The sequence below is a fragment of the Wyeomyia smithii genome, chromosome 3 (genome assembly GCF_029784165.1).
Source record: "Wyeomyia smithii strain HCP4-BCI-WySm-NY-G18 chromosome 3, ASM2978416v1, whole genome shotgun sequence".
NCBI lineage: Eukaryota > Metazoa > Arthropoda > Insecta > Diptera > Culicidae > Wyeomyia > Wyeomyia smithii.
In genome coordinates, this window is record NC_073696.1 from 253,357,074 (window position 1) to 253,371,752 (window position 14,679).

General features: G+C 35.8%; 1 protein-coding gene across 15 annotated transcripts in view; it reads left to right on the forward strand.

The window, feature by feature from the left end:
* The window catches only part of LOC129726489 (F-BAR domain only protein 2), a 46,832-nt gene extending 32,536 nt beyond the window's left edge, over nucleotides 1-14,296 (forward strand). For 7 of the 15 annotated variants that reach the window (XM_055683257.1, XM_055683252.1, XM_055683254.1 and 4 more), the window contains 11 exons: nucleotides 9-635; nucleotides 2,292-2,495; nucleotides 9,875-9,983; nucleotides 10,118-10,293; nucleotides 10,364-10,536; nucleotides 11,419-11,648; nucleotides 11,705-11,880; nucleotides 11,950-12,130; nucleotides 12,192-12,701; nucleotides 12,761-12,990; nucleotides 13,051-14,296. In XM_055683257.1, the coding sequence (XP_055539232.1) occupies nucleotides 9-635; nucleotides 2,292-2,495; nucleotides 9,875-9,983; nucleotides 10,118-10,293; nucleotides 10,364-10,536; nucleotides 11,419-11,648; nucleotides 11,705-11,880; nucleotides 11,950-12,130; nucleotides 12,192-12,701; nucleotides 12,761-12,990; nucleotides 13,051-13,172 (2,738 nt within the window). In that variant the 3' untranslated portion in view covers nucleotides 13,173-14,296. The remainder of the gene's footprint in view (nucleotides 1-8; nucleotides 636-2,291; nucleotides 2,496-9,874; nucleotides 9,984-10,117; nucleotides 10,294-10,363; nucleotides 10,537-11,418; nucleotides 11,649-11,704; nucleotides 11,881-11,949; nucleotides 12,131-12,191; nucleotides 12,702-12,760; nucleotides 12,991-13,050) is intronic. The other 8 variants (XM_055683261.1, XM_055683249.1, XM_055683246.1 and 5 more) reach the window with 7 other exon arrangements.
* Nucleotides 14,297-14,679: the final 383 nt, after the last annotated feature.

A 14,679-nucleotide genomic window follows, 5' to 3' on the forward strand; every position in this document is an offset into this window, starting at 1 on the left:
GACCGCAGAGTTTATTGAGCTTGATTTGGTGAACTTGTCTGGTGGTTCCCTAACAACTAACAGTCAGTTGCTAATCAACACCTCGACCCCGAATGCGTCCGGCTCGGGTGTGGGATCGACGACGGGTGGAGGTGCCGGAACGGGAGGATCGGCAACCGATTCGCCAGCCCTGTCGACGACCAGCTCGTCCCAGCCGGTTCCGATCATCAAGAAGGAAAGCAATCTCCGCAGTTGGTTCACGTCCAGTTCCAGCGCTGCAGTGCCCACCAATTCTCCGGTGAATATTCCGACCTCGCCTGCTCCATCTGCCGGTGGACGGAGCAGTCTCATCGACACTATCGGAGGTAGTACAGACCGGCCACTGTCTCCGGTTTCCACAGCGGTTGTTTCGGCCACGGTCACGGGAGATTCATCTGCGTCCAGTTCGGCCCAAAGTACGGCTAAGACAAGTAAATCTTTTTACGCCGACTTTCTAAACAAGACTAATCATAATCAGCAACAGCCACCACAAAACAAGCAACAGCAAACGCCGCAAATGAAACAGGAACAAGAATCGCAACATCATCAACAACAACAACAAAAATCTTCCCGCCGCACTACCTCCCTTTTAAATCTCTTCATGTCTAACTCGCAGGGTAATTTGTTCACTATTGTTTTATTTTCTCTCATTCGATTATTTTTAGATGAGAAGGACTATGTATCAACTTTCCCACTCATTGTTGGCCATTTATGTTCCAATTAGTATCATTTATCGTTCCTTTTTTCGTTATTTTATTTGGTAATTTTGGCTTCCCTCTGTTGTCTTAAGCTCTCTTTTTTTACACTCTACTTCTATCGTTTCCATTTCATGAAAAAAAAGCTTCTAAAGCTAGGCTATCAGCTGACGATCGCACTAAACCTCAACCATTCCGATAAACACAATTTACACGCCCGAGAATAAAAATAACACAACCCAACAGCACACAAGCCACAAGCTAGAAAAAGATGAGTAAATAACAGCGCCAACAGTTCCGGGGGATTGTTTCGTTGTCACGTTTGTCCGACACTCGTCGGTTTCTCTTGTCGATGCAAATTGTGTTCTGTTTCCTAGTTTCTTTTTCAGTTCAATGGCCCACTTTTCAGTTCCTTCCTTTCTTCCTGTTCGTTTTCTCTCCGTGAATCATTCGTGATACAGCCAGCACCGCAGCTTCATTCCAACCTCTCACACTAACCAGATCCATCCAGCAGTTAAGCAACAACGGCGTCCCCCGCAAAAAGAAGGATTTAATGGCACCCTCTTTTGCTAGCAACCGTGTTTACAGTCGCTTTAAAAGCAATTACTCACGGTTTCCCTTCACGAAGAAAAAGAAGATTATGCTTGCTTGGATTGTGCACGCGGGAGGGCTTTCTGTGTTTTGAAAGGTTTTCACGCGCAGAGAAGTGCTTCTCTTCGTGTTCGGCGTCCCATTTGATGCTGTGTTTTGTATTGTAGATTTTTTGGCCAACTTACTCATGTGTTTTCTCTAAAAAATGTAGATATATTTGACATTTTTGGTAATTTTGACTGCAGAAATTTACACAAAGTTTTAATTTTTTTGTATTTATTTGAATTTGAACCTCACTGATATTTGTTATTCTTTGAATTCGTTGATTTGAAAAAGTGATTTTTTGTCACATTTTCCGAAACTGATACTATCGATATTGTAAAAGCAATACGAAGTAAAAGATTTATGATGAAAAAGTTTCATCTTGTTGACGTAAACTATTGAAAAATTAGGTAAAGATTAGAGAAAGCTGCATCAAATCGATTTGACAGTTTCCGATCCGATCAGTAGCTAGTTCTTATGCCTGAATTGTTTGAATTTAATTAGACACTAATTATCCTACGCTTTTCGACGTGTCTCTCAAGCACAACATTATGCGACAATTGTGTTGAAAATAAAAATAAAAATGGTTTTGCTGTGTCTGTATGTTGCTTTCCCGTTTGTCGGATTATCTGGGAGGTTACGCTTTAGGTCCGTATTTACTCGAATCACCTTTTTACTATTTATACTACTCTACTATCCGTCTTTGAACCTAATAATGGCACCCTTTCTGTTCTGAACTAACCGATTCCGCTGTTTTACGACAGGGTCTAATCCTTACGCTCAACGAAGTTGCAGCGTTTATCCAAAGCATTCAATTACATTTTCGAAACATTTTCTCTTTCGCCTATTTTTTTGTCTCCTGCAAATTTACGTTTCAACAATTATAATGATAATTGGTTCTACTTCGACACACAAACACGAACACGCATGCGTGCGGTCCACCAGGAAGCCGCGAAAGTCGCGATTCGACTACTAGCGGAGGGGCCGACTCGGTGTCGACCAGCACCGCTGGTGGGGTGGCCATTTCCGCTCCAACCAGTCCGAACGATGTCCTCAACGGTGGCGGCGGCGGCAATCACAACGGCGGAGGAAGTAACGGCATAGCGAGTTCCTTCATCGGTCGGAATCCGCTGCTCAGGGGATCCAAATGTAAATGACACGTTCCAAATCGTTCTTGATTTGTTTTAATTTTTCTTCACTTATCACTTTCACTTGTGGATTTGGTTTGGAATTTACTTAGTTTTTTTTTTAATATTCTTTTCCTCAAATCGGTTGGTTCTTTTCTGATATGTTTATTTTCTTGGTTTTTTAAAGGATAGGTTAGATTCAAACCTGTCTTCTGTGGTGTGAGTGTTTGTTCTTTCGAGAGTTATATCCTACCCTCTTCTACGAAATACTACCTGAATGATTTCCAGCAAATGCCTTAGTAGGATTTACACCGGCTTGTGTACATAGAAGTAGCTAGTGAAATCAAAGTTTGTTTATTTTTTTTCTAGCTATGAAGCTCATCTCGTTTGCGTAGAATCACACTAAACTTTGTTCTGTTTGCTCTGTATTTTAGAAATAGCCATATTTTTCCCCTGTAGCCATCTTTGTCCCATTTGATTAATTTTTTTTTGTAGATTGGTAGATGTTTTTGCAATTTCCAATTTTAGTATTATTTTAATGATTGTTTCTGCTCCACTAAAATGTTACCTCTACAAATTGTTGGCTTATTAATTTTGTTACGTCATGTTGTAGTTTATTTGGTGTCAAGTTAATTGAAAAACCTTTCTATAGAAAATCACACTTGCTGTTTGTTATTTAATACATGATACTTTTTTCAATGCTCAGTTCATGTCAGCGATGTAGCTGCTTGTACCAAATTATTATTTCCACTAGATATGAAATTGAGCCTTTTCCAACACATTTGTGATACACTTTTTAATGGTACTTTAGTTTTAAAATTATATGTTTCAATGCGAAAATTATTTTTCTAAAATTAGTCAACTGCAATAAAATTTAACTGTCTCAAAACATTTTGCTCAAAAATGGAGATAATTATTACATTATCAGTTACATTTTGTCTACCACGATGTTACACAAATGTGTCATTTGATAGAAGTAACACCTTTACAGACCATAAGGATCGACAAAAATCATTTAAATTAAAATTATATATTAGGTGCGCAACTAAATTCTCGCTATTTTTTCTAACAAAAATGCAACTCTATTTTGAAAAAGCATGTACTCGCTTGGAAATGGCTTGATGAGTAACTACTAATACCGAAGCGAGCTGTTCTCGCGTTTGGCATAGCTACTCATTGAGCAATTCTTCTAATTCAGCGTCTTCGAAGGTTTTTGGTCTTCCTTCACGCGGACAGTCGTATAACGAAATTGTCGTCTTAAGAGTAACGAAATCAATCATGGCGCGTTGTTGAACTGAGAGCAGGATTACCGTAAAAATGTTTGATTCTCGATGCACTTTAGTCGACGTTTTTTTTTGTATGATGTGAGAAAAGTGTGACGCCACAAAAAATCACTAACGTTTTTAAGCGGTTTTTTCACCATATGTCTTATCTTGGTTCAGCACGTTTTAGATATGTCAGAGTCGAACAGCATTTACTGCTGGCGCCATCTTTTGACTAACAGTGAGAATTTAGTTGCGCGCCTAATAAAAAAATATTTCTTTTTTTTTCTGTCAAAGCGAGAGTAACAAAGATCATTACCGAATATCACTTATTTGAAACAATATATACCTAATAAAATACCGCGCAGTAAAATCAAACCGAAAGTGGTAAAAAAGATGAAATCAAACTCAATAAATAATTAAAAACAAAATTAAAACAATAACAAACAGGAAAAATGAATACCAAAATAAAAATGAAAAAAGATTCAGAATATGTAAAATGTCTTCTCGAGGAGTGATATATGCGAGAACTCCTCAAAAATATTGGAAGTATTCGAAATGTCGAAGATCACACTCACGAAGAATAGGCGAAAATTTTTTTTTTCTCTTCATGATAATGAAAATGTTAGGAAATTAGACACTCACAATAAAGCAGAAAAATAGAAATAAAAACGAAAAACGTTACAAAACGAAAATTTATAGATACATATATATAGTTTAATATATATACAGTCATACCACGATATAAGGCAACCTCGATATAACGTAACGCGATATAACGTAACTTTTTTCAATTTCCCATAATTAAAGTACAACAATTACTTTTTGGGGTGTATAATGTTCCGAATAAATGTTTTAAGTAAGTTTTGAAACCAATAAGTACCGTAAAATGGGATAAAATTGACATTTATTTTTTCAATGTTTTGTGACTTGTTATGTTTGTCTACGAAAATTGTCTTAAAGGGACGTAAGACCAATTTATATATACTTCTAGGTGAAGGGATAGTTTTTGCGAACTTTTGAGTAACCATCATGAATTTTGCATCAATAAAAAATTTTTTTTTTCGTGCTACGATAAAACGTAACTCGATATAACGTAACGAAAATAAAAATAAAGTTGCCTTATATCGAGGTATGACTGTATATATACCTATCTGGAATATATTTTTTCCTGTCCGCTTTTTATTTTAATTTCGAAATTTCACCTTTACTATCCCTTCCGGTATATTTGTTACCATTCATGTTTCTTCCAGCATGTTTGGGACGTGTCCGAATTAAGTGAAAATAATTAATGTCTAATTTTTTTTGATTCTCAAGATTTTACCCCTCTTTTTCTTCGAAATGATAATTGGCTACGCCACTGTACAAACAAGTAAAATAACTGAAGGAAATGTTTATTTTATGTTCGTGAAAAAAATACTAATACTCCGGATAGGATGAAAAAAATCCTAAAAAACAAGTTAAATGATTAAAAAAAAAACAAACAAAATGACAAGTGTAAAAAACAACAACAAGTGGAAAAACAACGGAAACAAAAATAGACAGATAAAAAAAATTGAACACAATGAAAAAATTAATAAAAAAATGAACTAAAAATTGAGGATAATACTAATTTTAATAAATGCAACTGATGACATCATCAAATACCACAAACAAAAAGAATTTTAACAAATTGAGAGAAACAAAGTATGTATTATTAAAAATTCTGTAAACGAAAAATAGAAAAAGAACAAGAGAAATACAACATAATGCAACATAAATGTTATTTTTTTGTATGCCTGGAAAGCATTGTGGCTCATAAATGATAATATTAAGATAATTTTATGTATTAAAAAATCCAAAACCAAAAAGAAGTGAAATAAAAAAGAATGAAGAATAAAATAAATGGCTAAGAACGTGTAAAAACATTAAGCCATAAAACAAGAAAAGAAAAAAGATTGATCGATGGAAGAACTAAAACGTTAGAACATAAACAACTAGAAAACCAAAAACTGGAAAAAATTCGAAATTCGTAAAATAAACTACAAAAGTAAAAACGGAAATCACAAGAAAGTCATGAAATTTCATGAGGAAAATACCTAATGATATACAAACAAAATAACAAATGAAAAAAAGAAATAAAGAAAAACCAAACGTCTAAGCTAAAATGAACAGACAAATTAAAAAAAAAACAATTCAAGCAAAATTTCAAACAACAAATTTAAAAAAAAATCATTAACAAACTGCACATGAGGTGAAAAAAGTAGTTTATTTATCAAAAATTTAAATGTAAATTACACAATTGAAATTAGCTAAATGTTGTAGAATAAACAAACAAAATAACAAATGAAAAACAAAATGCTTCAAATTAGAACAGAAACAAACACAGACAAAAAATTCAAACAAATATTATGGTATAAAAATCATGGAAAAAGAGTACAAAAAAATTAAAAAAAAAATATTAGAATATACAGAAATTCGAAATCCCGTAAAAAATGTTTTTAAAATTGAGAATGGAACTAAATTTAAAAATTGAATGTGACGACAATTCAATAGCACAAATACAGGTCGGACTCAATTATATATTGACCCGATTATATATAATTTATTATATACAGTAGAACATTTTTTTTAAATTTCAAATATCACTTATCTAAAACTGAATTGTCATAAGGGAACGTACATAAAAAAATAAAAAAAACTTGAAAAAGAAGAAAAAAAATAAAAAAAAAAAACAATAAATAAAAAAATATAAAAGAAATAAATAAATTAAAACAAAAAACAAACAAAAGAAGTTTAAAATAAACAGAAAAATCAAAAGAAAACAGAAGAAGTAAACATTGATCAAAATTTTCTTTCCGTTTTACTGCACTTACTTGAAAAATAACTCTAAGATCCTATTGTTTTTTTTGTGAGAAATGTGTTTTCTGACCTAAGGGGGATTGATCAAAACAAATATTCTTATTGATTTAAAAACAACAAAACATTTACGCGAAAAGAACAATTTTTTTTTCTGATTCAATAATGTATAGTGAAAAAAATCGGAGATTATATACAATCGAATCCGACCTCAAAAAAAAGTTCAACAAATTATGAGAAGTGAAGCAAAAATATATCATAAAATGTTTTATATATGGCAATACCAACGAAAAGTATTAAAAGAAGAAGAGAAGAAATGCAACATAAATAAGAATAATAAAATAGTTTGATGAATTTAAGAAAAATATTCAAACAAAAGAAAAGTAAAATAAAAAAGTATGAAGAAAAGAATAAATGCATTTGAGCATAAAAAAAATAAAAATAAAAGAGTATAAGGAATAAAACAAATGCTTGATAAAAATAAAATAAATGCATTTAAGCCTCAGAAAAAAAGAAAAACAGTGATCGATTGAAGAACCAAAACGTTAGATCATAAAAAGGCAGTGGACCAAAAACTGATTACAAAATCTAAAAAAAACTGTAAACATGAAGAACAAAAGGTAGTGAGGTCAATGGAAGGTAAAATGAAAATTACACGAAAAAATATAACCGAAATAGTATAGAATAAACAGACATAATAAAAAATGAAAAAAGAAAAAAAAACAAAATTTGGAATGAAAAAAAAAAACAACTGACAAATAAAATGCCTGAAGCACACACAGAAAAATGAAAATATTCAAACAAAATTGAAAAAATTAAGATATTATAAACATGAAAATAAAAAGTATAAACGTAAAAATAAAGAGTATCAAAAATAGAAAATAAAAACCAGTTTACCAGAGTGTACGGAAAGTTAAAATTCTGAAAAAAAATATAAATAGAAGTTAACAAATTACGAAAAATATATTATAAAAAATCTCATATATGAAAATACCAACAGAAAATATTAAAGTTGCAACACAAACAAGATTATTAAGAGTAATTTGAAATTTCCAAGACAAAAACTCAAAACCAAAGAAAAGTAGAATAAAAAAATCTGAAGAATAACATAAAAGTTAACTAAATGATATAAAATAAACAAACAGTACAACAAATAAAAAAACTCAATGTTTGAAGCTAAAACAGGGACATCAACATCAAATCAACAAAATCAAACGAAATTGAAATAATAATATAAAAAAAAAACATAAGAATAAATAGTATCAGAAACACAAAACAGAAAAAATACCAGAATTTACAGAAAGTTGAAATTCTGAAATCTATCTAATTGACACTCAAACTAAATTTTAAAAATTCAATCAAAAAATGTACAAATAAAGAAACAAAAGCGAAATAAAGCTCAAATAGTAGCCCCAAAAAGATTATAACTTTTTCACTATTTCTGTGGAAACAAAAGAATAAAAAAAATCACGGAAAAAGATGTAGCGAAATTAGCAGAGTATTACTTTTTAACAATTAAAATTCAAAATATTGCCAAACAAACAACCAAAACTATGTGAAACATAAAAAAAAAAACAAATGTAAAAAGGCATCTTTAGCTTTTTAACCATTCCTGTGAAAACAAAAAATCAATCGACTCGACAAAAATAACAAAATTAGAAAAAAATGCTATTGAAGAATATTCAAACGTTAAATAACTAAAACGAAAAACAGGCTGAAATTTGTTTTTACTTAGTTTATTTATAGTTGCCATAAATTTCAGTTGGCAGGAAAAGCTAATTACGTGCGATTTTAATTTTTTGATGGGTAATCAACTTTACACTCTACTGTATACTTGTGTTCAACAAGTAAGCATTTATCGAAATAATTCAAAAGATGTCGGAATATAATGAAAAAAAAAACTTTGTTTTGCTTACTATATATAATCCCCCAAAGTGGAACCTTTTTTAGCTTAAGTTTGCGTATTAGTTATCGTTATAATGTGCTCGTTTTGCTGATATTAAATTAGCTAATATAATATGCTGTTCACAAGATTTATAATAATCATGACAATTCCAACTTTTAATCGCAAAGTCTTAAACAATTTGCTTCACATTTACGATGTATATTACACTCAATCGTCCCGAAACAGTTAGCTTGCCAAAAAATTCCCTCAAAGAAGACTGTTTTTAGCAACATCATCATCCAATTTGGTTGGGAAAGTTTTCTGCAACTTCAGCGGAAATCACCACTCCAGCCCACTTCTTATTGGGTGATTTCGCTTCGGAGCAATAAATTAAACGGCTGAGTGCGCTTCATCTGTGCATTTGCTTGTTTCTAAATTCTCTGAAGTACCCCCCACTAGCTTCTTCCCTCATGCAGCGCTAACGCGCTCTTTCTATATGCAAATATGCAATGCCGGAACCAACTGAAAGTAATCTCACTTCCTGTGGGTAAACTACGCACAATACTGTGCATTTTGTTGTGACCGAGAATGGTCGTTTATGCCTTCTGATTGCTTAATGTTCCTTCTGCATCTTGTCTGTTGATTCAGTTTTTCCGTTATACGGATGCTGTGGAAAATGTGTTTTGGTTATTGATATTGATGCGGAGCATTTTATCTTTCAGTTGATGTGACTTTAATTTATGTCTAGAAGTTATTCACTAAACCGTCGAAGCATTCTTGAAACCTTTAGAGGAGATTAAAACTGTAAAGTGGAATGAAAAATTATTATTGACAGCAGTCAAATGCGTGTTTTTTTTTGCACCGTTTTCAGTTCTGTTTTTTTTTTTGATGCACCGACTCTTTTCTGGCAAAAAAAAAGTTAGTTTGAATCGATGGTTGTTGTTGCTTTGCCTTATCTAAAACAAATCGTTTTGTTTTCAATCGCTTGTCACTCCTTTCATGGGGAAACCTGTGCGCATTTCTTGTCGTTTTCTGTTTCATTTGGTTGGCATTTGTACGATAATCTAGGTCCACTTGCCCATATGATTTCACTTAACGTTTAGTAAGTTGCTCTTGATTTGTGATGGTTTTTCTACTTTTAGTCTATTTTTTTCGTTTTAATGTTGATTTCAATTACACTAATCGGTAATTAACTGCTTGAGGATTTTCTTCTAATTTTCCACAACTTTAGTTAGGCTCATCACCGAATTTTTCAAACGGTAAATACTTTTCCCCTCCGTTGCTGACCAACGAAAAAAAAAAAACGAAGAGGAAAATGTTGCGAGCAAAATTCTACCGCAGTCGTAGTATAAATTATATTCCCTAATTTACACTTTCCTTTCTTCGCTCCAACATAATCGTTGACCTCGCCAACAGTTTCCGGTTTCCTGCGCAGCAGACGAGAGAAGGCCAAGTCGAAAAAGACCAAAAAGAAAAAGGATTCTGTCGAAAATTCTAGTGCCAAAGATGAGAAAATCTCCGATGCGTGAGTATCTCTTCCATTTTCCAATGCTACTCGCTGACCGTCACCGTCACGGTAGTTGGCAGCGTCGGTTTTTAAGTTAATTAGATTATTCGCTTTCGCTGATGAAATTCTAATGCCATATTCTGGTTCTGCAGCGAGGAAAAGGATGATGCGGTGAAAGCGGCGGAAGCTGCTAGCAATTTGCAGACGATGTCTGCGGCCAGCACCGGTAACGTAGCACCGACGGCGACCCCCGAGGTAGATGAGGATGGGTACAGTATACAGCCACGGGATGCCACCTGGGACAGTGCCACGATAACGGAGAAGAGCAGTAAGTTGACCTGTTAGTTTGGGTTTTGGACTGCGTATGTCGAACAATCAGAACGCTGTTTTGCTTTCAGACAACTTTTACTCCAGCTCGGATAGTGACAGCGAGGACGAACGAGGCGATCGGAAGATTCATGTTGAAATTAAACCACTGAATAATGGAGCCGCGCCGATTTCCGCCAGCGTCGATGAACTGCGCGCCACTGTAGAAAATCTGTCGCTTTCGCCAATTGGGGCACTATCGACGGTAAGTACCACCGGCTGGCTGTGCTCTGGCTGATTAGTTCGCTTGTTGTGGTTTTCCGTAGCCTCGAAATAACTGCCGAAATTTGGCCGCCTGAGATAGCCTAGTATAGCGTGTGTGCGTGCGTTTGGTTTTGTTGTACTTTACACTGTGTGGCATTAGTTTCACTGCGATAAAAATCGTGGTGAAGTTAAGAATATTATTATGCTGTTTTTATTTTGCTTATTTTGGGAGGTTATTTTTATAAAAAAGTGACAAATATAGAAACAAAGAAGAGATAAACCAGGTAGTCATAAGTTCAGGTCAATCATTTTGCTTTGTTACCAATTTCAAAAGTGATGGAAAACTATCGGAATGACATCACCAAGTCGTTGAAAAAAAAAACATCATGCTACAGATCGCAAAATTACAGGAATACACTTCATGACAAATACAACGGTTACAACGATTTATCACAATGACCTAAATTATTATTATTTTCTTTTGTGTGCTATGTTCACATAGATAACATTTCTTTTCTATTTTTAGCTTTTAATAGTTTTCGTGTTAAACTATTCGAGAAAACTTCCATAATACTAACACTTTTCAATGTTTCCGAATTCATCACCCGTGTCAACATCCATGTGTTCATCTCATTCATCAAACATGGCCATCAAACGAAACTGTTGTTCGAAATTGCTGTAACAAACCAAAACACACACACATTCTTTACGTACTGAAAAAAAAAAAACAACAAATCCAAAGCAGGGCCGCCGCAGTTCCGAGACGCACGACCGTATACTGCTGCGCATGAAACGGTCACAGTCCGTGTCGCAGCAGATCGGCGACAAACTGAGCCACCATGATCCGTTGGTACTTAATCAAAATGCTATCTTTCCCCACCAGCATCATTACCATTCGTCGTCCAACACATCGTCCGCCCATCCGGTGGCAGCACATCGCAATGGCCACAATCAGCCGCTCGGTGGTACCGGCGGCAGTCAGTCGGCCGGGTTGCTGAACAACAATCACACCCATCTTACTAGTCCCAACGCGTCGAACGCGTCCACCCCGACGGCGGTCCATCCGTACGCACCGCTGCAGAGTCCCACGCTGTCGATGTCCACCGCTTCCAAGTAGGTTATTTGTGTTATTAAGTAATCACTCTAAATAAAAACTACCTTCCTTCTAGCAATCGCTATGCGGATCTCGGAGATATCTTCTCCGAGGTGGGTGACATTAGCTCTTCGGCACCGGCTTCGGCTAACCTAACCAAACTAACACAAAGGCAAATTCCGACTCCCACTTCGGCCGGCGGTAGCAGTATAGCGATACCGAGACCGCCATCACGCAGATCGGAAGCCGCTGGTAAACTATTTATAACCCAAACCATCAAACCTTCACTGTACCTAAATTAAATATTGCTCTAATTTGTAGTTCGCGGTAGAATTAGTCCCGCCTCCCAAATCGCTCGAGCCGACAGTGTCGGCAGTCTAGAGTTCCGCAGTCCAAGTGTGGGTATTGGATCTTCCAGAGGACCATCTCCGCTAACGATCGGTATGTCGGACACGATTCCGCTGGCCGTTGCCTTCCATGAGATCATCCACGCCTACTTCCGGTGAGTGTTTCACACAATCGAACCATTCAGATATTGTTACTAATAAGCTCTACTTCTACAGAGGCTCCGATGAATCACGATGTCAGGTAAAAATGTCCGGTGACATGATGCTATCCTTTCCGGCGGGTATAGTGAACGTATTGGCCAACAACCCGAACCCAGCGAAGCTGGGATTCCGAGTAAAAAATCTACAGAACATGGAAAATATCCTGCCAAATAAGCAGCTTATAACGATCGATAAACTGCAGTCGACCGCATTCAGTACCACGCTGGAATTTAACATGCCAGTATTAACGTCCATTCTACGGCGCCAGTCGGAGCAAAATCCGACGGCACCATACTTCAATGTTGATATTCTAAAGTACCAGATAAAGGCTAAACCGGGTGCTGCTTCCTGCCCGTTCCAGCTGGTTTCCTACTGGAAGTGCGAGCAGCGACACACGGACATCAAGATCGATTACAAGTACAACAGCCACGCGATGGCCGTCGCTTCACCACTGTTGAACGTTTCCATATCGGTTCCTGTCGATGGTAGTGTAAAGAACGTACAATCGAAACCGCATTCCGCTTGGTAAGTTTGATTATAGAGTTGATCCCAGAGCGTTGATCTGACGAACTTTAGGTTTGCAGGCAGGGTGAATCGAATAGACTGGTGTGGAACTTCACAGATATTTCGCAGCATTCGGATAACAGTGGTATAGATACGCTTCGGGCTCGTTTGGAGGTTGGCTCAGGACCTTCAAATCCGGCAATCATTTCTACGCAATTCAACTGCGAGGGCACAACACTTTCCGGTATAGAGTTCGAACTCGTGGGCACCGGGTACAGGCTGTCACTCGTCAAGCGACGCTTCGTGTCAGGTTAGTGCGAAATATGTTTTACCTATACTGTTTTTTTTTATCTACCCACGTCAATTTTAGGCAAATATATTTGCGAAGGTGACGGTGTGAGAGGCTTGAAAACACCGACACCACCCAATGCTGGTATCCTATCGCCCAGCCCTTACAGTGCCAAATCGGTTGGCTCTGGTGGATCGGGATAGCAAAAGCTTTACTTCTTAGACTAGAGCAGGCCACGCTTCCAATTATTAAACGGAACAGGCAAGTTGCATCCGTTTTCAGCGTGGTTGTTGCTGCTTGTGCAGAAAATGTGATTGGTATGTGTTAGTAACTTGTTACCTACACTTGTGACGGAAAAATCGAATCATACAACTATTAACCGGTAATTCACCTTAACTATTACTGACTATTGGCTTAGTATTGACAGAATGAGGTAGCGAAGTACCGAAATGTTTTACTCTCGCGTTTCGGAAAGCATAGAACATGTTGCCTTTTTCAATATCGTTATAGCAGGAATTCCGCAGAACCTTTTTTAGAGTATAGAGCTGAAGACTACACCAGAATGTACGCGAATGCGCAATTGTTAGCTTTTCTAGTAGAAATGCCCTTGTAAATACTCAATAGTACTGGCTTAGATGGACGAACACTTGATCTTATTCTCACAACAAACTAACATTTCCATGCTTTTCCAATAAATCAATATCTTAATTTGTAAAAAAAAAAAAAAAACAAAACTGTACATAGGGTACGATAGCAGAAATATTCGAATGGAACTCCGTTTTACTGTTAAAGAAGTTGCCGTAGGATAATGGAAACGATTATGCAGAGAACGCTTCCGGCACTTTTTAGACGCAAGTACAGCTTTGAACGAAAGCATAATTTCCTCTTATTGTTACAACATCGATTGGTAACGCAGCGTCGCTATTTGGTTCAACACTACTTGGCTCATTTAGATGTGAAGCAATGTTTCAACTATAGAAGAAAAAAAAAATCAGCGAACAGAATCGAACTGATACTGGGTAAACAAATGATACTAGTTATGGTACGTAAGGGCAAGAAGGGAGAGAAAGAAAAAGAAAGATAGAGAGATAGAAGCACTCACAACTAACAAATTTATTACAAAAAATATATGTCAAACATATATCATATATACTATAGAGGAACTAAATCTCACGAATACTAACCATAGGCGAAACAAACGCGCGAATAAAATGAAACAACTTATTCGTAGTTACTAAGTTTTAGTTAAATAACTAATCGGTAAAGCAGTTAGATGTAATTCTGAAATCGTTGAATTAAACGCGAAAATAAGAGTATATAAAAGTCATGTCTAGCAATACACTGGTGTGGTGGCGGCTCCGAGTGAACATACCTCAACATCTTTCAGATATTGGACAATGGGCCAGATTTTTGCTTGCATTGTCTCGCAAGCAGATCAGCACGTCAAATTTTGCGTACCTCACGAATTTCAGCCCTGATCAAACATCCGTTTTTTTTCATTCAATATTTCATTAACAGGTTGTGCAAAAACTTCACTAAATTCAATTAGAACAGGAAACAGTTAATAAATAGAACAAAATATTTGTCATATCGCATACTCTCTATGTGAACTTTGTCAAAAGGATAGTTTGCTGTAGAGTTACGATGACTCATCTAGAACAAGTTTTCGCATTCCGTCTCACGAGGAAATTTTGAGCCCTCGGTTTAATC